At 43.4% G+C, this 25,727-nt stretch overlaps 1 protein-coding gene across 3 annotated transcripts in view; it reads left to right on the top strand.

Annotated features, from left to right (window-relative positions):
- The window catches only part of PIGG (phosphatidylinositol glycan anchor biosynthesis class G), a 212,498-nt gene that overhangs the window by 126,966 nt on the left and 59,805 nt on the right, over window positions 1-25,727 (top strand). For all 3 annotated transcript variants that reach the window (XM_019517143.1, XM_019517141.1, XM_019517144.1), the window contains 2 exons: window positions 1,476-1,930; window positions 11,050-11,241. In XM_019517143.1, coding sequence (XP_019372688.1) covers window positions 1,476-1,930; window positions 11,050-11,241 — 647 coding nt within the window. The remainder of the gene's footprint in view (window positions 1-1,475; window positions 1,931-11,049; window positions 11,242-25,727) is intronic.

Raw genomic sequence — 25,727 nt, 5'->3', positions numbered from 1 at the left:
TTGAGTGACAGGCCCATAGGTCATGCAAAGGCCACGTGCAGGGCCTGTTACTATGACGCTTACAAGATAGCCTCTGCACTGGCAGCACTCACAGAGCAAATTTCCAAGACACTTGCCTCTGTTCTCCTGCCTCCGTAGCTGTCACCTGTTACATAGGGAGTTAAATCCACTTTGTTTTTCAGACTTCTTAAAATATAATATAGATTTTTTTACTTTCCTTATTTGCCTGATATATAAAGGTGAGAGCAAGCCCCCCCTCGCACCTATGGCTTGGAAACCCTGCTACACTTTGTAAACCATTGAGGAGAGATGGGGGGTGCGGGGGGAGGCAGTATGTTTGACTTCACCATGTATAGTTTCTCAATATTCATGATCACTTTAAAGCTAGTTTAGAAGATCAAATGAATCAAGTAGAATATGGCTTTAGAGAACTTTTTATTTTTAACCAGAAATAATTTTAGCTTTTAAATACTTAATGTAGAGGTGTTTAAAATAGCAAGAGATTTTGTTCAGGATCTGTTGTCTCATTAGTGACTTTTTTTCCACAATTGGGGAAAAAGAAATTAAAATTGAAAAACTTAAAGGATGGTTTAGGCAATTGTCTCCCAATATGTTCATTGGCATGCTTCCTAGGTGTACATCACAGCAGTAGCACTGTGGGCATTGATAATGGAGCTATTCCAAGTAGCTGCAGTGAGCAGAAAATTAAAGTAATGGAGACCTCGCAGCAAGGATATTGTTGCTGTAGCTATATTGGACATGTGAAATACATACTTTAAATACCCCTTACTTACAAGTCATTTTGTCATGAAATAAATAAACACCTCAGTTTGTGCAAGGCAGTAGCAAGACATGTTTGCAGTAGCTGCTGTTCATTTGTGAGAGAAGGATTTTCTCACGGTTTCAACTTGAGAATGGATAGAGATTTAAGAAACTTGCTCATTACTCATATTTCCACTGAGATTTTTTTTTCTGGATCTCTGCAAGACTTCTATTTTTAGTTCTATTGATGTGCAACAAGAAAGAGCTGTTTCAAATCTTCTGTCATAAGACTGTAGAGATCCCGAATCTGAAATGTGTTATGTTTGATTTTTCAGAGAGAAGTTCCATACCTTGAAGCAACATGACTTCTTTAAATAGTATAATTAAATGTGTTGTGATGCGAACTCTGTGGGTTACACTAAAATTAACCATATTTAAAACTGAAAGTGCAGGAGATGTCATTATGATAAAAATTACACAACTTGTCTTGCCTAGGTTTGTTTTCACAGAGTGGGTTACTGTGGCAACTGTCAATCCTCCTGGAACATGGTGTATGCATGAGGGCTACCCAGACCTTCGATGCATATGCCTGGGCAGGAATTTTTGGAGGAGTGGAGGCTGTGGGTTACTGCGTAGCCACATTTTAAACACAGACTAAATTGCTAGCTACTTTTCTTTTTCAAATTTTCATCAATGACATTTTCTGTTCACAGAATTCAGCTGTCTCCAATTCTAGCTGGTCAGAATTAGATGTACTCATTTTGGCAGGAACTCTTGGCCATGTTCTCAGTCTGGGGGCAAGCAGTTTTATAGAAGAAGAGCACCAAACCTGGTATTTTCTTATCAATACCCTTTGTCTGGCACTGTGCCAGGAAATTTGTAGGCACTACTTTCTTTTGAAAGAATCTGATCTTCAGTTTAGCACTGTTCTGAAACAGACTGTTGAAGATTTCAAAGAAACGGGTCACTTCAAGGAAGTTGATATACCAGCATGTGATTCAAAACTGAACAAGTTTGCCACCTCAGCTGAACTTAGAAAAGGCTCCGAAAAATGGATAGGCTTAGCAAGTCCCTGGATCATCCTTATTTGCTGTCGGCTACTTCGTTCATTAAACCAGACAGGAGTTCAGTGGGCTCATCGGCCAGATTTTGGACACTGGTTAACAAGGTGGGTACCTAACTACTGTGTTATAGTTGCTACTTGAAATATTTTGTGTTTCTTTCATTCATTCATTCATTCATTTATTTATTTATGTTTAGTTCAGTAAACTCTTAAAATGTTTCTTGATACAGAAAATACTTAAAATAGTAGAAGGGAGTGATTATTAACTTAGTACAGTGATTCTCAACCAGGGTGATGCTTGATGCTCTGAAAGGTTCTATGAGGTATGAGAAGGTAAGCGGGTAAGGACAGGCTTAATCTTGTCCCTGCCTAGCCAACTCCTTACCCCCATTGCCTAGTCCCTCTGCAAGAAAGTAAGCACTGTGATGTATAATTTAGTTTTTGAAATTGGGTGCCACTCAATTCACAGAAGTTATTGAGGGACGCCTCAAGTCCAAAACAGTTGACAGTTACTGTATTAGTAGTTGTTCCATGTATTACATTTACCACCACTAGGTTATTGCTCATGATGTATAATCTAAGTCTTGCAAATTTCAAGGCACATTTTTATCAGAGGCATATAATAGTCTTTAATAACAATATTAACAGTGGCTAGCATAGTATAAAAAGAAATGTAATGGGAGAAATTTTATATAATTTTTCAGCAGAAAGACTTAACTGTTTGGTGTTCTTTCTGATCTGTTGCAAGGGCTTCAATTTTGTTTGTTTTCTCAGATTTAGCACAATAAGATATTGCATTATTAGTGAATGACCTTGAATTTCTCATGACTTAAAGAATACTGTGGAATGGGTCCTTTTTGTGTCTTTTCAGTGCCTTCATTTTTCTCAAGGTAACTGCAGCAGTTGCTTATGGGGCTGGAAGTAATATTAGGAAAGCATTTGGTGTTTTAGCTATTTAGGTCTGGTTCAGCAGCTGAACAGGGAAAACAGCACCAGGTAGTGCTTTGCAGGTGACAGCTGAGGAGCCTCTGTTGTGTACATGTGAAGAGATGTCCATACAGCATCTCTTCAGAGAGACACACATTAAAATGTCATGCATCATTCATCTGAGAGAACTTGAGCATATAACTGCTGTTCAGGCCAGTTGCTTCGTGAAAGGCGCACTGTCCCAGGGAATCAAAAGCGGAGGCACTGGAATGGCCTCCTGCGGCGGGACCCTGAGGCAGGGTCAGCATGCTCAGGAAAAGAGATAGGAAGCCCTGAAAAGAGGGCATATTTACTACCCACAGGAAAAGCGGAGCCATGCCGAGCAGGGCCGCTGGCGTGGTTCATCAGCCACTTTTATTGCCGGCTGGGAGCGGTGCCAGCAGATGATGTCAGAAAAAACTGCTGCCCGGCAGATTCAAAAGCTGGCAGTGGAGAAATGGCGGAGGAGGCAGCAAGGACGCCTGAGTGCGAAGCTACTCCCTGGGCTGCGACTCATCAAGGTCGACAGTTCTGGAAGGGGCAGGGCGGAGACCCACCGGAGGGGTCTCAACTACATTAAGAGGTCTTCACACGCAACTCAGTGGGACAGCTGGGACAAAGAAGGACAGCATCGAGGGATCTAGAGGACCACAGACGTCAGACCCATGAGTGGGGTTGGCAGAGACCTGTACCCTGATTTATCCTTTGCTTCTTTCTTTTTTTACTTTATTTTGGAGGGCACTCAGGGTCAAAACCAGGGAAGAACCCTCTACGGGGTCCAGGGTCACGAAGAGAGACCGAGACGGTATTGCAGGAGCCTCGGAAGGATTTCAGGTGCAGGGACGAAGATGATCCCACACCTCTCAGTCATCCAGGGATAGACAAGGTGATAAGGAGACAGACAAGGACATCACTAGGGAACAGGCTGGTGACCTATCATCTGGTGGTCCTGAGGGCTGGTGCATGGCTGGGGTGTAGGGGAGGTGGAGCCCGAAGAGCCGCCTGCAGAAGGCAGCACCTGATTCGTGAGAATCCACAAGAAGGAGCACCACCACTGAAGAAAAGAAGACCAGGTCGTGGCAGAAAAGTTTTGGGGTCTCCCTTGAGGTGGAACATGACCTAACTCCCAGGTCCCGGGGACATACCTCTCAGCCGGAGCCGGCTGTGCGCTCGAAGGCCACCAGAGAGTGCCTATATGGGACCAGGCAGGGGCACATACTAAAAACATGAGTGGTTGTTGTGACATGCTTGACCAGTGAAGAATTAATATGCAAAAACTTGGACTTTCTGATTAGTATAAAGATGTCAGCCTTTTGACTAAACTTCTACATCTAGAGACTGCTGAAAAATTAAGGAAGGAGTTTTGAATCCAGTATGTAGTCTGATGTGACAAAGAGGGTGTTTCTAGCATGATCAAACCATTATGAGGGATGGCATCTAGGAGATGCAGGTTTAACTATTATCCGGTGACTTTTGAATTTTTTGTTTATAAACAGAAAAAAAGATTGATTTTCCTCCTGATTCTATAGAGGTGGAGAAAAGTGCAGGAAGATGCATTGCCCTAGTGCCCCCCATTTCACAACAGCAAGTTTTTTTGGTTTCTTCTGAAGCTTGAAGTGTTACTCATTCCCACAAGTGGAAATGGAGGCCATCTTCATAGATCACTTAGTAATAATCTAAGTTATTTAGAATTTTTCCACTTTTTCCTCTTTCTCCTTCTCTCAATGTTGCTGATTTAGTAGAAATGACTTGGGAAATCCAGTGTCTTTTATTTGTGTCATATTCTGCAAGCATTAACATACAATCAATATTCTTAAAGAAAATAACTCACTAGCAAGTAACCTTTATCCATCTCCTAAAAGCCTCTTTGCTATCATGAAGCAGAATGAAAGTGACCTCTTGTACCATGGAAAAAACAGCAACCAAAATAATCCCAATTGTAGTAATTGATTAATTGTATTAATTTTGATTTGTTTTGGAAAGCTGAGCCAAAATGGAAGCTTTACAGCAGCTGATCTGCAGGGCGAGGAGGGTAGCACTTCATTAGTTTACATTTAGGCAAAGGAGCTGAATAAATGTCTTTAGTCTTCATTTGAACAGCAAGAGTTTAGAAACAGATATAGGAATCCAATGTAAAGAGTGTGTACAGCAAAGGCGTTCCTCACATTCTTTTCCCGGGAGGACAGTATTGCAACTAATTCTATTGTGTGGTTAAGTTTAAAACCATAATTATTGGGTTTTGGTTTCTAAAGTGAGATACGTTGGTGTGGCAGTGACATGCCCCCACAGGCTTTCAGAGGGGCAGGAGCGAGCTCCAGGGGTCCCAAAACACTGAAACAGACCCCCTGCAGGGAAAACTTACCTCCTGCTGGCCCGGCAGCACAGGAACCGGGACCACAGCCGTGCGAGCTGGCATTATGCCGGCTGTTTAATCAGCTGTTCCCTGCACAGGGAACAGCTGGACCAATCACGGCGGCCGTACTGGCCGCTGCGTGGAGGTTTAAAAGCCCCAAAAGACCCAGGGTGGGGGAGGAGCCAGAGGAAGAGAGAGTAGGTGGGCATCATGTCAGACGTGCTGAAGCTTCTGCAGGGAAGAGGAGCGGCACAGCCAGAGCAGCACCAGCGAGCAGGGCAGCAGAAATCTTCAAGCCCCCTATCGGAGGCAGAGGAGGGGAAACACTTGAGCCCCCTGTAGGAGGCAGAGCAAGGGAAGCACTTCAGCTCCCTGTGGAAGACAGGCCAGGGGTAGCATTCGAGCTCCCTATAAGAGGTAGAGCAGGGGAAGCGTTTGAGCCCCCTGTAGGAGGCTGGGGGAAAGGAGGCAGCTCCACATCCCTCTCCTCCCCAGGAGAATATTTCTTCTGAAGAAAACAGAAAAAGAAAGAGAAAAAAATCAAAGAGATACAGAGAGAAGGTTGGGGCATCAAGGTCGGAAGGACAAGAGCTGATAGAGCCCACTCGGACGTGGGTCCCCCCACCTGAAGCAGGCAAGCCTGCGGGGTCGAAACCACCATCGCACAATCACCCATCCGGTTGGTGAGTGGATGGGCTGTAGGGGAGGTGGAGCCCCGTGGAACATCGCGCCAAACAATTGTGAGTACTGCCATTGTCGGGAAGCTCTCCCAAGAAGATCTCCACTGGATCCCCCTCTCTTGATAGCTTAACATCAAAGTCGTGGTAGATGAGTTGAGGGGAGGGGCAACATATCCGACAGGCCGTGCTACCCATAAGGCCCCCCCAGACCTCGCAGTCAGTCACTAGGCATCTCAGTAAATTACATGCCATTATAATGTCCACAGCTAGTCAAATCAGGTTATGTTTAGGTGACTAGCGCTACTTAAACAAAACCTGGAACATTTAATTCAGGTGTTTTAATATGGATTTGAATGCAGAACTTTTAAGAATCCTGTCTGGAAAATGTTGGCACTTAAACAGGATATATTGACTTAGGCTGTTAAACCTGCAGTTGTTAACCTGGAGACATACCTTGATACTATGCAGCAGACCCAAACCTGCTATGGAAAAATCTCATGTGAGCCATCCAGCCTAAAAAAAAGGTGGAATCAACTATTACAATAAGAGCTACCTGACAGACAGCCTACCAATGACACAGGAGAGAACCAAGACAACAGAACACAGAACACCAGCATCATAAACTTACCATAACACTGCCTATCCCATTCTAAAATATCTGTATTCTCCAAAGACCTGAATTTCTGCCCAGAAGAACAGCCGGGCAAGATACTAATATGTGGACAATTAGAAGAATTTCTAAGCAGGTTTCTACTGAAAACTTCCACAACCAGGACAGAACCAGCTCTGATAAAACAAACAACAATAAAATGTCTGACTGGACACCTCCCAGCAGACAGAGCCATACAACTTCACTGGTAGAAGAAAGCTAACGGTGAAATTTGCAATAAAAGTCAGGACTACCACAACCTTTCTCCCTCAGAGAGAAAAGCCATACATTCCCTAAGATCCAACAACGAAATAGTAATCAAACCAGTAGATAAACGAGGAGCTATTGTTATCCTCAACTGTCAAGACTACGTCAGTTGTCATCTTCTTTCGTATAGCTGATGTAGGTATAGAAGAGTAACTATAATTTTACCTTTAGGTGGTTGAGCCAGAAAAATGTGTCAGGAGCAGCAGAGCGTATTGCTGTGATACCTCCTTCATATTTGTGGGTCGGGCATTGAGTTGTTATATGTTCCATTGTCTATTTTGGGTTATGACAGTTGCACACTGGAGAGTTTTTAATTTTCCATTTGTGCATCAAGTACCCACATCTCCCATGGCTTGTGCAGATATGGTTTAGAGTTTCCCATAAGCATCATGGGAGATCAAAGCCAGGCATTTTCTGCATTGGAGCTATCATAAGATGTTTATTTGAGACTTCCTATGAACTACATTCAGTTTTCCAAGCTACATCAGGGTTAAAATCATGTTTTTGAAGGTTAAGTGGGTAGATCCAAAAGGGCTTGTGGAGTTTAGGTGATGGTGAGGGGCATTGTTGAGGTCCTGATGGATTGAGGGATGTTTGTTTTGCTTAATTTGCTGGACTTCCCTTAGAGTTGCTGCCTCACAATTAATGGGTGGAGGAGCAACGTGTGACAGCATGGGCAGCCAAAGGGTTGGGGCCGACTTGAGGGTTCCAGCGATGCACCGCATTGCAGAGTTCAGTTGGATGTCAACAAGTCAAGTGTGACTGCTTCTGGTCCATACTGGTGTATAGTAGTCGGCTACAGAGTAGGCAAGGGCCAGCACTGATATCTGTAATACTGATGTTGATGCTCCCTAGCTTGTGCTTGCCAACTGCTTGTGCTTGCTAATTGCTTCCCAGCTTGTGCTTGTCAACTATGTCAATGGGCACCTATATATGAGCAGCAAGGCTGTTCCAACACACTGTAATTACAGTGTGTCGAAGCAGGCTTGATTAATCAAGTCTGCTGGAGTGTGGTAATTACTGTTTTAGCAGACTCCAGTGTTATATGTATCAGCATCCCTGCGCTGAAAAATGGTGGTGGGGGCACTTTACCTAAAGCTTGTTCGATGAGCTTTGGTTAAAGCGCCCATGCCACCATTTTTCAGTGCAGGGATGCTGATGCACAAGAGATGCGCTGGGCACTTTAATTAGAGTGGTTCTTGGAGTCGTTCTAACTAAAGCCTCTCCCCCACTTTCCTGGAGGCCATGTGTAAACACCCAATGAGGCTAACAGATAACTCTGACATCACCTTCTGTAAGGGGAACTGGGGAGGACCCCACACCAGTATTTGCTCCAGAAATGGAAAATATTATCAAATCCTTTTCATACTAGCTTCAGGAAAGATCAGAAGAATCATCAAACAGTTACAGCCTATATTGGATAAAGATCAGACATTGAGAGAAATTCCCAGTCTCTGGCTCCTGGCTTTCAAACAACCCCCTAACCTTATGCAACTCATCATCAGAAGCAAACTCCCTGCTGTTCAACAGACATGAAATGGGACACAGTCTTGTCTTGACAATAGATGCAAAACCTATGAGCACATCTCTGCTGCTACTGTAGTCAACACCTGCTGCAACAGACGCATCAGAATCTGTGGATTCTACACGTCTATCCTACACATGTCTAAAATGTGGTATCTCTCTCCAGTGCACTAAATACTCCTATGGAAACTATGTGAAACTACTCACCCTGCTTCTGGGAGGTGGTGCTGCTCCATCCCCACCCGCCCATGGACCAATCCAAGTACCCCCGGGGGTCTGTGGACCCCCGGTTGACAACCCCTGCAGTAGAAGATATTGACCACAGAAATCCATGGCACCACTAGCTGTTTTATGCCAGCCGGGCTTCTTGTTAGTGATCATTTTATTTGTTTAACGAAGAAAAATCTATTAAACTCCCACATAAAGCATTTCATTAAGTTAAAACAAGGATTACTAAGTACAACTTAAAACAGAATGTATCATTACACTCTTCAAAAAACCCACACATCTGTCAAAAAAGGGTTACCTAAAGAATTCCGATACCAGACCCCATGTCAACTGCCAGTCAGCACAACACTTACTGACATACCTGAAGAACTCTTTAGAGCTGCTCACCTTTCTCCCCTCATCCTCTCCATGCTGCAATATCTCTGTACCCTAGCTAAGTTGGGAGAGGAGTTGATTGGGTCATGAATATAGACCAGGAGGAAGGAAATGTTTAGCTTTCAGGCCCAATCTTGACTGACTTCTATCCCTGTGGATGAAATAGCTGTCTTACATTTCCCTGTTGGATTCAAAGCAAAGTGTGTAACAAAGAATGGAAAAGTGCAACAGTTTAAGTGATATAAGTGAAGTAAATGAAAGAAAACCTTAAGTTCCGGTGGGGTGATGCAGAGATCATGCAAATATAGACCAAGTGTTGCATTAGTTATCAGGAGGCTTTGGGTATAGACTGTCAACCTTCCATGATGGCATTTTAAGTATGAAGGCAGGGCAAGGCAGAAGATGTCACACTGTTGGTTTGAGTCTCTGTGCAATATAGAATAGTCCAAAGGTAGGCAACACCCAGCACAGGTGCCAGAGCATGGCACGTGAAGGCATTTTGCTTGGCACATGTACCTTGGGGCGGATAGCAAAGGAAGTGTTGCAGCGGTGCTGCCACAAGAAGGATCGGGCTCCTCACAGTTCCCCCACCATCCGTCCCTGGCACACCAACATTTTACAAGTGGAGCTTGTGGGTGTTTTTGGCATTCTGCCCAAAAACATTGCTGACCCCTGGAATAGTCATTCATATTTAAAGCATTTGGAAGGTGTAAAAATATTGGCAGATGGAAACAGACATTTTTCACAGTTGTGTTGAGGGTCCTGTTCACTTTCTTATGAAATACCAATACAATTTACATCTCAGCTATAGGAATTGCCAGTCTATCCATACAGTATAGTAAGAGCTGACCCGAGCAGGGTACAGGGCCTGGGGCAAATCAGCCCATGCGGGGCCCCACCCCTGCTCCGATCCCATGGGCCCCAGACTCAACCGAGCTGCTGCGGTAGAGGAGGGGTGGCAGCAAGCGGCTAGAGGTGGAACCACCGCCTCACCCAGCTCTGTGGGGCCCCACAAAGTGCAGGGACTGGGGCAGTTGCCTTGATTTGTGCCCCCCGCCCCCCCGGGACAGCCCTGAGTATAGTGATAATTGACTCCAGGTAAAGTACTCAGCCTAATCAGATTTAGATTTTTCAGTTTAGTTTGATATTTAGTTGTGGGCAGTATGTTTCATGCATAGCATTTGACTTTGGAATACATTGCATCTGCTGGCCAAAAGGAGTCTACTAGAGTTACCTTCTACAGCAGTGGTTGTAACCTTTTTAGATTCTGGACATTCTCATAACTTTTGTGTATGGAGCAACACCCTGTTTCAGAAACTAATTTATTTACTATGGTGCTTCTCTCCTCATGCAGGAGTCGAGAGGTAGAGGAAGAAGTTGCGGAGGGAAGAATGAGTACTAACCTCCTTGCAAGGGGCAGGGCATTTACAAGCATACATGTACTTCATCACATTCCATGACACCCTTAAAAGGATCTTACAGCACCCCAGGGTGCCATGGTACCCCAGTTGAGAATCACTGTTGTAGGTCATGATGCAAGGCCTATGTCACTGTAGGGTAGCATATGATATATTATTATGTTGACATTAAAAAGAACCCAATTAGACTAACAGGTTTGTTTTGTTTTGTTATGTGTCCTGTTTTGCTGTTAGAAGTAAATTTGTATGAAATAGTGTACCAGTGCCCTTAAACATGTTGGTAAGAGAATGTTATGTTTCTAAAAATTAAGTAATATATATGTACAGAGCTGTTGAAAAGAGCAGGCTTATGAAGTAATAAATACATTTTTCTTGCTGTATATCGAATAGTTAATTTAAGTAAATAATTTGAGCAAAACACCAATTTTTGTGGATAGATAAAATTAAAAAATTGGTGTCAAAGCATTAAAACCTTTTTTGTTATGTAATATGAAGCTTCATTTTTATCTAATTAAAACAAACAGAGCTGCTAACATATGGGAAGACATGATAATTACACTTTTAAATACGCGTGCCTGAGTAGAAAAATCTCATTAACAAAATCTTTCCTCTAAAAACACTCAGGCTTTACAACACCTCTAAGAAATTTAGTAACAGATGTCATTGCAATGATTAATTTTGAAAGTATAGTACAGTAGTTAGATCCCTGTTAAATGTAGGTTTTATATTTTAAATGCAGTAATTACATTTTTTTTTGTTTACAGTTCTGAACATAAAGCTGAACTTTCTCTTCTAGCAGCTATCTCCTTAGTTATGATCTTTATTCTGGTTCAGAGGAGATGCTCCCTGGTTTCAAAAATTGCGATGGCACTTGGGCTCTTGGGAATCTACAGTTATCGTGCAGCCATTGGAAATGTTGTATTTCCATGGCAACAAAGCAACAAAGATGTTTCAAAGTAAGTTCATCAATAGATATGTAACAGACTTGGTACTTTGGATCCTGGAAAATAGCATGTTATCTCTCTACTAGTATTAGACTCGTATGAGCAAAGGGATTCCAGTTGTAGGGATGTGCACTGATAAATTTCATTTTATGTATATAAGTAATTTTTCAGATGAATAAAGTCATATGTGACTATAGCATGTTGAACTGTAAACCTTTCAAAAGCTGAGGAAGACTGACTAACTACAGAAGTAGTTTTTTGATCTAGCCAGTTACAAAGTTTTTCTGGAAAAAGAAGAAAACCTTTCAGTGTTGTTGCTGTATTTACATTTATAGCCTAAATTTATAGTCTAAATTTAGTATAGAATATGCCAAACTGACTTAATTAACTACTTCATGGTTATACATTTTAGATTAAATGGAAACAGTTTCCCTAAAGTATTGTTTTTGTGTCTTTCACAGCCGAGTGCTTTGTAATATGTATCTTTTCAAGACACAGTAAATTCAGGTTCTTGAGATCTGAAGCTTGCAGCGTAACACTGATTGTGACACCTTTTCAAAACTGTGGAGTGGTGCTGCATCCTTTCTTACCATGCCACTCAATAGCTGGTACATTATGTACAGCATGAAGCGAAATAACCCAATGATGCAACTAACTCAGAAGCTGGCAAACTTTTACAGCCAGTGGGCCAGAACAACCAACTCTGGTCCAGTGCAGGTGGGGGGCTTCAGCTTCATGTCAACAACAGGGGGCTTTCCCCATGCTGGGGCCAGGCAGCTAGGAACTGTGCCTGCTCCATCACCACCTCTCCCAGTCCCCTGCTTCCCAACTTCCTAGGTGTCTGCAAACTGCAGCTGTGCTACCATCTCTTCTTCTTACTCCCCCTCCCTCCTTCCCCTCTGGTTGTGGCATGGACATCCCTGGGCTACCTAGCCTAAGTGCAGCTCCCCACCAGCTGGAAGCTGCTCCCATGCTGCAGCTGAGGAGAAGGAGCTGGAGAAGAAATGGCAGCGTGAATGTAGTTAGCAGATGCCTGGCCCCAGTGCATCTCCTCGGGGTCTGGAAGCTGTACCTGCACTCAGGGCCATCCTGAAGGGGTGCAAATCGGGGTGAGCACCCTGAGCCCCATGCTTTGTGGTGCCCTGCAGAGCTGGGTAGAGCAGTGGTGGCGCACAGCTGGGCGGAGCGGCAGCTCCATGTCCAGCCACTTGCTATGCCTCCTCTCCCCCCGATGCCGATGGGGTCCAGGGCCTATGGGGCTGCATGGTCTGATTTGCCCCAGGCCCCTCACCCTCCTTGGGTTGCCTCTGCCTGCACTGCCGCTGGGGAACAGAAAGCAGAGAGAAGCAGCAGTGGTGTGCACACAGATTCCAGTTGTCTGGTCCCAGTACCCAGCTGCTGATATGCCAATGAAATTACTCAGTCTTCATTAAATCAAAGCCAGGAGGGCAGAAAGAAGCCGCAGTGTTGTGAGCATGAGCGCAGGCCCAGGCTAAGCCTTCCAGCTACATGCACCAGATCTGTCCCACAGGCTGTCTGTCACCAACCTCTGCTCTAAATGGTGATGAGTATTTGTCTGTTGTACCATTAGCTGCTTTGTGAATGCAGCCGAATAGCTTTGATAGTTTTATAACAGCTTTGCAGCCTCAAGATGTTCTATGGGTGAGTTGTTGCAGAAAGTTACCAGCTTGCATTCTGGAGTGTGTTTTTTGGAGAGGGGTATTGCGGTTTCTGGCTGGAATAAATTTTTAGAGAGAACACTTTGAGACAGGCTAATATAGAATAGGTTGGGGGTTATGCTTTGAAGTCAAAGTGTCCATGATCACCAAGATGTAGAAAGTGGGCACGACCTGGGAAATGCTCCAAGAAGAGGTTTTAGAGCTAGGTAGTAGAAGGTCAAATTTACTGATAGGTTCATGTAGTTCTTTTACTTTAGAGTGAAAACGCATTGAAAAGATCTTGACTTCTTCATTTAGTTTTAAAGTAGCACTGTGTGTATTTAATCTGCTGTGTAAAGGAGTCCCCAGCGGTCGGCAGGATTTGGCTATGTGCATGAATTCGTTTTTCTGGAAATACACCTGATTTCTAATTGTGATTTCTAGTTTTGCTTTGTTTCACTAAAATTCCTTAGGGTAGAATACTGTGTTCCTTCAGTGGGAAGAAAACTACTGTAGTGTGGAACAGAATATTAACTGCATCCACCAAGCTGCAAATAAAAAGAACACAATTACAGTAATAAGTGAAGTTCTTAAATATATAGAGTGAGCAAAGCTTTCACTGACAGCTTAGTTATGTTATAGTCAGCATGTTAATTGCAATTAGAATAAGACAAATATAGGTTTTTACACGATCTCAGCCTAAATTTGAACGTGAATATGGTGACTGCTGTCAGACCTTCTAGCTCTGATTAAGGAGTAGTTTAAAAGTTGTTCCTTAGTGTCATAAAATAAAGGTTTACTGCCAAATGCATGGTCTCACATTTGAAGTGCAGGTTGAAGAGACATGGCTGTTTAGCTGTAGACATGCACAAGGCTTTTTAATAAAAAAAATAGGCCTTAGGAAAGTGAGGGAGGGCACTAGGTGAGCTTCTGTGCACAGTTCTGCCAAAACACCTCAACCTCATCTTGCACCATTTTTTGAATTCTGTTGAGTAAGAGGAACCAAAAAAAAATCAAGGTTTTGCATTTGTGCAAAGACCTCCATTTTAATTTAGTACCTTCACTGTTTAAACCAAACTAATGGCTAGAGAATAGAAAGTTCAAAATGCATACAGGGTGGAGGCTGCAAAAGTAAAAGGAGTCTTACACTGCCCTAAGCTCCAAACTTAATCTAGAAAAAATACCAGGAATGGCCTGTTTCATACTGGGTTGCCAATCAGGAACCATGTTTTTTTCATTTTTAATTGTATTTGCTATGTGAGCATCAAGTTAATGTACTCATATGACCATAATATGAGGAAATGTAGGGCTTATATTGCATTACATATAAAACTATGTTAAAAGAATGGTAAAGTTGCAAAGTCACCTATTCCAAAAGTGGGAAAGTTAGGGTTAGATTTACTTGTGTAAACCTAATTCACCTTCTTTCTGTGCATACATTGCTGTGTCATGTGAACTACATTAATCACACAGAACAAAGGCCAGTGACATTTTGTATGCTATAGGCTGGAACAACCCAGATTTTGTCCAGTGCAGGCTGGATACCATAGAATAATAGAAAATTAGGGTTGGAAGGGACCTCAGAAGGTCATGTAGTCCAACCTCCTGTTCAAAGCAGGACCATCCACAACTAGATAATCCCAGCCAGGACGTCATCCAGCCAGGTCTTAAAAACCTCCAAGGATGGAGATTCCACAGCCTCTCTTGGTAACCTGTTCCAGTGCTTTACTGCCCTCCTAGTAAGAAAGTGGTTCTTCCTAATATTTAACCTAAACTTCCTTTGCTGCAACAGAAGATCATTGTTCCTTGTTCTGTTATTTGTCAGCATTGAGAACAGTCTATCTCCATCCTCTTTGGAACCACCCTTCAGGTAGTTGAACGATGCTATCAAATCCCTCCTCAGTCTTCTCTTCTCCAGACTAAATAAGTCAGTTCCCACAGCCTCTTCTTGCAAGTCATATGCTCCAGCCCCCCACCCATTTTCGTTGCCTTCTGCTGGATTCTCTCCAGTTTGTCCTCATCTTTTCTGTAACTGGGGGCTGTAGCAAGTTCTTGTCCCAGGGGTGGTTGCGGTACCCCCTGGTGGCTGTGCAGCCCTTGCTAGCTCATGCTTGCCCTTGGACAATCTTCTCTTCACTCACCCACCACACCTTGATGTTAATTTTTTAGAAAAAGTGAGGCTGCTCCAGGCCTTCCCAAGTGTAGTCTCACTCTCTGGCTCCTGAGGCTAATTACATGGGCTCCAATGTCTCACAGATGATCTACTAACCCATGTCCTTCCTGAGCTATGGGCTTCTAGCCCACAGTCCTTGCCCCTTTTGGGTTGTGGGCTCGTTGGCCCCCTTGGTCTCTGGCTGTGACTCCCAGATTCAGTGGCTCCATGGGCCAGATCTGGTCCATGGACCATAAGTTTGTAACCCAACATAGAGTCTTTTTTTCTACTCAGTTTTTCCTTGTACTCCTTCAGTATATAAGATAGATAGTGTCCAGTGAATGGGTACTGTTCAGTGTTTCAGTTTATCCATCATTATTCAGTATGATACCCAGTGCCTTATTTAATGCACACCACCAATACCGTGAACTGAACACAATTATTTCCTCAGAGGATTTTCTTTGGTGCCCATCACCATAGCATCCCAGTGCTTCACAAATATTAATTTATGTTCATGACACCTATGGTAAACAATTCCTGTGTAATAGATGAGGAATTGAACTGCAGAAGTCAAAATCAGAAGTGAAAATCAGCCCCCCACTCCTATTTTTAAACCACTGAAAACAGTCTTAAAATGTGATTTTAGGCCACCTTAACTCTAGGCTCTGTTGCCAGCTTAAACAATGGTAAAAAGTAGAAAGATATTTGGAAACTTTTAAAGGAATTTTGGTGGTGAACTTTTGGTGTCATAAAGAAAAGTACAATGTCCTTGTTGCTTTTTATATAGCTAATGAACATATAGCAATTTAGAACATATTTGACACCAGTTTTGTTAGTTATCTGATTTTGCTTTTGATGTAGATGTCAAGTCAGAGGTCAGCCCCAGCCTTGTGGCCCATTGGGCCAATGTGGTTAAAACACCAGTGTCTCTACACCAGCTATGCACAAGGGAGTAATGGGGTCACTTTTGACTCCTCACCATGAATGACCAAGTACTCATTTATAGCTGGGTCAACTGAGGGTAGCTTGGTATGCCTTCAGAACCAGAGCAAGGTACTTCAACTGCTTTACCACCATGCCCCTTGATGCAGGTGTTATGTTTATGGGATCCCCCCTTCTTTTTCCTTCCCCCGTAGCACACTTTTTAGCTCTTCACCAGTGAGTTTTCTTGCTGAACAGCTAGGAACAGAAATTACACATAAACTGGTGTAAGTGATAGGAAACAAGTTCAGATCTGTAATACTGCAGGGCTAGGTACAGACGTTCAAAAAGCCAGAGACAGAATCGATCCAAGTTGCATAGTTTTCTGTAGGCAGCATAATTTAGATTGATAGCAAACAGCACTTATGTTCACCCTTTGTGGGGGGGAATCTTAGACCACATTCTGTCATTTTTAAATCAGTCTATGTGTGCTGAACTTCTGTTCTGTTATGGGTATAGACCAGTTTCTAAGCACTTTATGCTAGTAAAAGTGTAATGTCTGTACCTGGCCAGTGTGCTCTAGTACAGAGCAGGACCAGTCTCCACTACTCTTGGCTGCTAAGTAGTGGGTGCCTCTCTTAAGCCAGTTACTGCTAGGGGAAAGGAATAACTAGTTCAGTAAGCTTTCTCCTGCCGCTGGACTTTTTAATGTGGCATGGAGAGTCCCTCGTATGATATTTCCTCCCTTCAATTCCACTAAAGATAATCTTCCATCTCCAAATGCGACTGCTGCTGGGAGAATGATAAGGAAGAGGCCATTAAAGCAAGCACTATCTTATGTGGCTTTTGCTAAGATAACCTTCAAATTAAACATTTCTGAGGGTATAATTTAGACCCCCACTTTCCCTCAGAGGACCTATGTAAAACAATGCAGGATGCCCAATGGGAAAATTAACTATTATATAGCAACCCGAACAAAGTAATGACAGTGTTTCACTGTCAAAAGATGCATTTATTTGGAGATAATTTTGAGTCTAAACCTTCCTCAGCTGGTTACATCACAGCTTTTATTGAAGCCATTTAATACAGGTAAACATCTGAAGCGGTTACTTTTCCATCTAAGTTTTATAAATATATTTAAATGATTTCTATGAGGATAATGACAACAGAATATCCTGAGATATTGACATAAGACGTGTAATTTTTACACTGGTTAGTGGAAAGAGGTTGACCTAATTAGGTGCCTTTTATCTTCAGCTTCTATGAATGCTTTTGATAAATGAAGTAGAACTTTCTTGCTGAATGTCTTCAGCCTATTAGGGTGTCCTCAGAGGTTGGGTTACATTAAAATTGTGCATCTGTTCTAGATATACTTCAGAAAAAATGCTGCAGTAGCTTGGAATTGAAATAGGAATACTTCCTTCCTGCACCAGTAGATCTGAATTAGGAACCTCTAAAGTGGCTACTGCTACTGAAAATTGCATTCTCTTTCTTCTGTGGCCTCTGTCACCTTGACAAAAAAGCAGTTGTAACATGAAGCCATAGATTAAACCAGTCAATGTGAGCATTGACATGGGGAGATGTGAGATCCTGAAAAACAAATAAGCCCTCTTGCAAGTAATTTTGGAGTACTAATAGATTAAACCTGAATTTGTATATGGTGGAGCTCTGCAGATTTGTAGAGCCATACCTTGTGCTTCATTCATGGATACTGTAAAAACTACGTAACAGGAAAGCATCAGGTTTTCTTAAATTTGAAACTTTTTTCCCCAAGTGCATTGGGTGGGAGCCAACTGGCTTTAGCAGTATTAAAATTTTATATCATCCCCCTCAGACTTTAAGTATAATTTTCTGAGACATATTAGCCTCATTTTTAATTTATAATCATGAAAAATTTATGAACTAGCGTTGGATGCAGTTGGTTCATTTAGATATCTGAAAGTGTCTAGATAAATTCATGAGTTGTGCTAGTGTCATCTCAGTGTCTTGCCTATTGCATAATTTGATTTCATGTGACACTGTAGTTTTTTAATGTCTTTTCTCATGATGCATTTGTGGTATTGAGTTACGTGTACCCCTTAATATTGCTGTATGCAATAGTTTTCATTTAGCTTTCGCTTCTCATTAAGAGTATAAAACTTCTATTTAAGTGTAGCATTTTCCAGTTAATCTTCAGTTGGTCACTTGCCAAAAGCCACTTAATTGAACAACTTGGTAGAATGAGTACTGTACAGTAAAAAAAAATGGAATTTCTCTGAGTTTAGTTGATACTGTTTGACTTTTTTTGAGTTCTTCCAAACTTTGAAAGAGGTTGTCAAATAGTATTTTTTGCCTTTAAAATGCTGCTATTAATTTGAGGATACACATCCTCTTTGCACTGTTGTTACAGTAAACCCAAAAGCTCTGGTAAATGTTTCAGTAAAAAGGCAAATCTTATCAGTGTATTTTGTAATGCTAATGTGCAGTTTGCTTCATTTTTGTTTTTGACAAGGCCATTTCCGATGCCATACAAGAGTGTTTACTTCCAGTTTCACCTTTTGAGACAGATGTAACATTGAAAGACTTTGATTGCCTTTGAAGCTCTCCAAAGAGCAAGTGGACAGATGTACACACCCTTTGAAGCTCTGCAAAAATTTTGCAAGTGCTCTAAATATAACTCTATAAGAAACAAGTTCTATTTAGAAACACTTCAAAATGAATGCAAAACCTATGGAGCATGACGGGGAGAGCTTGGTCCTCCAGCATCCCACAGTACACTGTTCCCTTACTTTCCTTGCACTCCTCCACCCCCAGCAGAGCTCTCCTGTGCACTCCACGTCTGCTCTTCACTGCTGTTCTACCATAGCCCGGAAACTACAGGCCCTGTGCCTCTCCAGTATTGATGGTGAAGTGGGAGTCTCTCTAGGCGAGTGGAGGCAGAGTGTACAGGGAAGTGCTCACTGACGTTTGGCTGCACTGGTTGCAGCAGCCCCTGTAAGACCAAGGGTGCAAAGTGCAGGTACTCAGCTCTCCTCAGCTCTCCCTCATTTCAGGGGAAGGAGGGGAGCGGAGCCCTAGAATGTGCAGCCTCCTGTCATACCCCTGGCTCATGAGCATGCTACTATGTGGAACTACAGTCATTTTTGAAGCAATGTAGCTGGAGGACACAGCAGGGAGCAGTAAGTTTGTTCATGGCTGCTGACCTTCTTCAAAGGCTACATCTGTCCCTGCCTTTGCCGCCAGCGTGGTGGCAACAAAGAGGAACAGGCAGGTTTCTGTATAGAGGAGAGGTGGATCTGAGCCCATTGGCTGCAAGCCCAAACCAAAAGGCCCTCTTGCAAATCCTGCTGAGACTTGCTGCCATGATGCATATAGATCATTGCCAGATGGGGAGTGAAATCTTACCTGCCCCTGCTCTCTGCACTCTTGCTGCAGCTGCTGCAACTCTTGCTGTAACAGTGTAAACTTGGCTGCTGTAGCTGAGGGATGGGCTTGCTGCACACTGGTGCAACAGCCACACTAGCGTGGACTACACAGGGAGCTCTTGGTACCCCATTCACTTGTCTTTCCCTGCCCAGATATGCTTTTGGGTGCTGGACTTTGTCTCCCACAGCAAGGCCTTGGTGGGGGGGAACACATTCTGCTTGCCTTGCTCACCGTCTTGCCCCACAGATACATTACTGGACACAGGGCTGGATCTGCCTGCCTCCCTATTGCTGGACTGCAAAGGGTTGCCCCTGCTGTGGAAAAGATTTCTGTTGGCGGAGGGGCCATACCGGTGCCCACTCTAAGCCCCTCTCCCTGCCCTAGTTATGCTGCTGCTCACTACCACACCCTGATGCCCCCTGACCTACTTTACCCATGCCAAGCATGTCCTCTGTGTGTAAGCACAGACCCCTGCCTTCAGCCTTTCTCCCTCCAGACAGCCCCACAGCTGTCTCCACCCCTGCCCCCAGTACTTTCCAGGCAAGCAGCTGTAAGAGGCAAGAGATGGCCAAAGGGACCCAGTTGGCACCCTTGGGTACAATGCAGGGAGGAGAGGCTAAGGCTAAGCCTTGAGAAAAATACTTCCTGCGCAGTACTGTGCTCCCACTTGGAACACTATACGGCACTTATTGCTTCAAGCATGCCTACTCACCTCCTTCCAGCCATGGATTTTCAGTGAGCTTAAGTTTTTTGCTTAATTTTTGTGGAAGGCTCATTTTTATTACAGACTTTACAGACAGAAATGTTTAGCTTGTTTCTTTATGGGAAGTCATAAATGTATGGATAGTTGGTAATCTTGGTAGGATCTTAAGAAACTAGGGTTAGAAGAGACCTCACAAAATCATCTAGTCTAGCCCTCTGCTTAAGGCAAGATGGTTACTGACTAAACCATCCCAGCCAAATTCCTGTCTAACCCATTCTTGAAAATTTTCAAGAATGGCGATTCCACGTTTTTTTCTAGGTAGCTTGTTCCAGTGCTTGACCACCAGGTTTATTTGATTGTTTCAGCCATGATTTGCATCACATCATTAACTTAAATTATACATTCTTTGTGAGGAGGACTATTTGTTTATTGTATAAGGAGGAAGAAGAAAAGAAAACCTTAAGAAATGAAATTTTTTAGATGAGATCCAAAACCCCCCAGGTGAAATAATTTTTTTGTAAGAAAGTCTCAATAGTGTCTATCATGACTAACTAGAAAAAAATCACTTTCATTTGGCGATAATGTTTAATAGAAACTGGCTAATTGCTTTGTTGACAAGAAAAGAATAAATTATCTGGCCTTTCATATGAACGGGCAGTCAGTGGGAAATACACCTTAAAAGACAGTGTGCAAGCAAAGATTAGTGTGTAGCTCTTAGTTTTATTTTTCACAGATTTATCAGAAAAACTTGTCTTAAAAGGTTCGTGATGGCAGGTGGATGTGCCTTCATATCATTAGTGTAGGATTTCTTTAGTTTTCTTTGTTGCTTCTGTAGAATAGCATTACATCCAAAACTTACTAATACTACTCTGCTTTCTGCTTCCTGCCCTCTGCCACTGTACTGCTTGTCCTGATTTGCCAGGTGCCACACACAGGCTGCCTGTGTGTTGTGCACATGCCACAGGTTGGCCACTCTTTGCCAGTGTTTTTCCTTCCTCACATTTCTGTTGTTTCCTTTATATGGAAACAAAATTTAGGCATCAAGTCACCTGCTAAGAATTGTTTTTGGTGCTAGTGCAAGGTTGGATTTTATGAAGATGGGAAATACGGTATGCATTTGAGAGAGAGATTTTGCTTTGATTTGTTTTGTTTCAGGAGATTTTTGGATAAGTTTGTTCCTTATGAACAGCTTTTCCAGTCAGAACAGTTTGGTGTTGTGATCTGAACTTCCACTGTTTGAGCACCTCTGACTTGAACTCTGTTTTATGTTTTTAATTGATTATGGGTTCTCTGCAACAAAGTGTGTTCATGCATAACTACTATATAGAATGACTAGTACTCCTTAGAGATATCTCTTTCTTTCTGTGTCTCACTGTGGGTAGTGGAAAGACTCATTATTTCTCAAAAGCATTTTAATATTTTGGCAATGTTTAATATATTGAATATTTGACTGTTTGGATGATTGCAAGTTAGTCCACTCTGACATGAATTTTGATCCAGTTTGTCCAATGAATAGTGGAGCACTAATTAATTTTTAGGATGCTTGCAACCTCCTGCTTATTACTACTTGAGACCAAGAGTCATTCTGATCTTTTAAAAACCTGTGCTCTATTATGAACTCTCTTCAGTGTGATACTTTAGCTTTTCATTAAGGGAATGTTAATGGAAAATGAAGAAGCAAGATCACTTTACTGGGGTAACTATGATATCAATTGTAGGTGGTGGTTAACATTGTGAAGAAATTCCCTCCCCCATTTTCTGCCCCTCACGTGGGTCAGCCCAGGTGATCCTCTCTCCCCTGGCTTTCTTCTTGGATCAGGCTGGTCCATCAGGGGACCTGGCCAGATAAAATTCCTAGGGGGAGGATGGGATCTCTCTTTTCCTTCTGGTGGGAAAACCTCAAGCAAGTGCTCCAAGCTTCTGTCTGGTGATTTTCTGTAAGTAAAAACCTGGAAACTAGCCAGGAGTTAGGAATTAGGTCTAGGCCAGTCACATCTTAAAAGGGTAACTATACCAGACTTTGTAAGACTCAGGTTGCTTTTGTTTGCTCAAATGTGTTCTGACTTCCTCATTCTACCCACCCCCAACCCCTGCATCAATAAAGGTGTTGGGTTACAGCTTGCCTTGCTATACGACTGTTGAGAGAGGGAGGAGGCCTTCCACTCCCAGCTTGGCCAGTGGACTTTGTCTTCTTATTTTCTCTCAGTTCTATCTGATGCTGTCTTGGGATGCTTTGGGCTGAAAGAAGCACCCAGTAATATTAGTGTGGGCAAAGCACTCCCAAGGTTTGCAGGGTCTGTGTGCCTTGGGCTGCACAGAGCCCTACCAGAGACCAGTGCTCAGGTGGTGGCAGTGTTACCCCAGGCTTGCGGGTGTTCTTCAGGAAGTGGGACAGCTGGCTGTAGGCTTCCTGAGGGAGACTCCTGAATTAAGATTTTAGGCCTGGCACAGTGAGACGGGTGGCTTTGCTGCATAGCCTCACTGTAGCACCATGAGGACTGCTGGCTCCCTCTGGGGAGGCAGCATTTTATTTTCAGTAAATTGTTTTCTTCCCCCTGCAGATTTCACAGGCATTGCCCAATTTCACTGGCAGTGCTGGATTTTGTGATTTCTGTAAAATTGCAATTTGAGTAGTTCCTAGTAATAGCTCAACCATAAAAATTTCTAACCCTGTGCCCTTAAGTACAAGGACTTATAAATTGGGCCTCTTTAAGTGCCTAAATATGAAATTTCAGAGTTTGGTTTTAGACAGCCATTTTTTTGAACTCTTAATCACTGTATATGTACTTATTGTACTTTTCAGTAAAATATCACAGACAGAAACTTAAACCAAGATTAATTGGCACAACTGTTCTTAAAAATGTAAGTATGTTACATGAGAGAGAAACGAACACAATTTTTATTGACACAGCACTAAATTTGAGAAATTAAATAAAGAAATACAGAAAACCCTCGCCATTCACAGATTCGTGATTCACGGTTTCGAATATTTGCTGTGTAAATATTTGAACCCATGCTTTCTCCCTGCGCACGCTCTCTCCGTGCATGCTCCCCTGCCATCGCTAACAGCTTCGGCAGCGTCTGCGGGAGCTGCACACTTGGTGCACCATGCTCCCGCCACTGTTCATTAATGTATTCGTGGATCTCCCCATTTGCGGGGATCCCTGGAACCTGCAAATGGCAAGGGTTTCTTGTAAATGCTTTTAAAGCATTACTAAGCCGTGCTGTTGTGGTTGCTTTTATATTTAATGGAATAAAAATTAATCTGATTACTTTGTTATATGACGGGGCGGAAAATTATTTCGGCTGGAGGGCCACTTAATCAGTTTTGGTGAGCTGTCGAGGGCCACAAGGGTAGCCCTGCCCCTTTACAGGTGCCCCACCTCTTGGTCACCATCTTGGGACCAGAACTCCCACTTCTAACCCCTGACCTTTGCCCCTGGAAGTCCCTCCCTTTGCCCTGGAAGTACTCCTTTTGGTGGGGAAAGTGTTGCCATCTTGAAACCAGGGAAAAAACCAAACCATATACTAAAAAATACATCTACTGTAACTTATTGTAATTTTATTTAAAAATATTGTTGTCTTGATTTATGTGTTTGCATATTGTATCCAAAGGCAATTGCATAATAGCTCAAAATACAGTCCTACTCTTATATATTGTGGGTGGGGGTAAGGGAGTATATGTGGGAGGGAGTGGGTGAGTGTGTGTGGTGGGGTATGGGGAATGGGTGTGGAGTATGTGGTTGGTTGGGGTGAGGCTGTGGGAGGGTGTGGGGTTATGGTGGGTGGGGTGGGAGCACGTGTGGGAGGGTGTTAAATGTGTCTGGGGGAATGGTGGGGGTGCAATGTGTGGAAGGGTGCGGGTGTATGTGTGGGTGCGGTTGGAGGGAGACATCCTTTGAGTTGCTGGAGTATGCCAGTCCCTGGAGCTGCATGTGATGGCGGTGAGTGGGGCCAGTCCCACCTGGCCCCACAGCATGCAACTCTCCATGCTCCCAACCTAGTCCCCAGCCGCAGGTGGTGGCAGTGCGCAGGGCCAGCCCCACCAAGCCTTCCACAATGAAGCCATTGGTTCAGCTAATGGGGCTTGGCAAGTGTGGCAGGGAGAAGGGTGGAGGCAGCCCAGCTCCATAGCACAGAGATCCTTGCTGTTCCCCAAAACCTGTGCATAGTAGTGAGTGGGGCTGAGCTGCCGACTTCTGTGTGCAACTCCCCCCAGAGGCAAGCCACTTGGACAGACTGCATGTAAGCTTCATGCGATGGAGCCAGGTGGACCCTGTGCTCAGGCTCCGCCCTCCTGCCATCCCACCCTGGGCCCCCACTGTTCTCAGGGCAACGGCACAGGCCTCATGCTCCTGCCCACTGACACCGCCAACCGTCACTGCTGCCTGTCTCCTGCTGCTTCCCTACTTTCTCTCCCACATGCCTGCCTGCCCACCATTGCTGTTGCTATTTCCCACGTGCTGCCACTGCCATTCCTCTCTGCCTACCCACCTGCTGCTCCGGCTCCAGCCCATCCCAGCCAGCACTATGCGGCTCCTATCTGCATGGCCGGGACTGCATAACAAGGCATGAGACCAACCTGGCCTGGCGTAAGCCCTGCGACATGGGCTGATTCCGGTGGTTTCCCCTCCTCCCTCCATCTGATCTTATCTGAGATTCCACTCAGACAGAGGAGGGGTGGGGAACAGCCAAAGGGTCACCAGGCCAGAAGCCACAGAACCTTCTGGTTGGGGGCTGGGGGTGGTGGGGCCAGGCAGGTCCTACCACTGCTCAGTCCTACTGCTGGCTCCTCTTGGGTCCTGCTGCTGCTGCCACCTTGTCGTCTTTGACAGGCAGCCATAATAATTTTCTTTAAATTTTTAGGGGCCCCATGGGCCGGATAGAACGGCCTGGCGGGTCGGATGTGGCCCGCGGGCCATATTTTGCCCACCCCTGTTAGATGACCAACCAACCCAGATTATTCTGTGAACATTTAACTTCTCTGATTCCTAACTCTGGGGTGTTTAAAATCATAAACCTAACAGTAACCTCTTTCCAGCGAATGCAGTTTATGCATGAAAGATTAAAGCAACAAAGTCTTTGCTGGTAGTGTACTTAAATCTGCATCTTATAAAACTGGGGAGAGAGTGTGTAATGCGTGTGTCCACAATGCTGGGTTTTCTAAGTCCTTTCCATCTATCCTCTCCTTCCATGATCGGCTGAGAGAGAAAAGTATGCTGGTAGATATAACATTTTGATAAGCTCTTCCAAGTCTAAATGTGTTGTTATTTTTTAAATGATAATTATTTGTCTGAAAAAACTTGTCAACATTGCTTTATTATTATGAATTTTATTGTCATATTTAAAATAATAATGTAGTATATACAGCTTTCAATTTATGTTAATGAGTTTTTGTGGAACATAATGTGAGCAATACCGACAGCTAACTGTAATACTAGTTTTGTGTCTTTTTTTTTTTTTTTTTACTAGCTCATATTCTTTGCCCCAGTGGTTTTGTTGGTAGTGTAATTTATATTTGAAGAATATTTTTAAATTACTGAATTTGAAAGGTGTTTGAACAATTTTGCAGTAATTGCAGTGGAATATGACCTGTTTGGCAGAATCATATTTGTTTTGTTTTTGTATTGAAAAAGGTTTTTTTTTTTTTTTTTTTTTT

Source organism: Gavialis gangeticus, unplaced genomic scaffold, assembly GCF_001723915.1.
Source record: "Gavialis gangeticus isolate Ggan-Ray unplaced genomic scaffold, GavGan_comp1, whole genome shotgun sequence".
Classification (NCBI taxonomy): Eukaryota; Metazoa; Chordata; order Crocodylia; family Gavialidae; genus Gavialis; species Gavialis gangeticus.
Note: the sequence above shows the minus strand (reverse complement) of the source record. Positions and strands in the feature narration are given on the sequence as shown.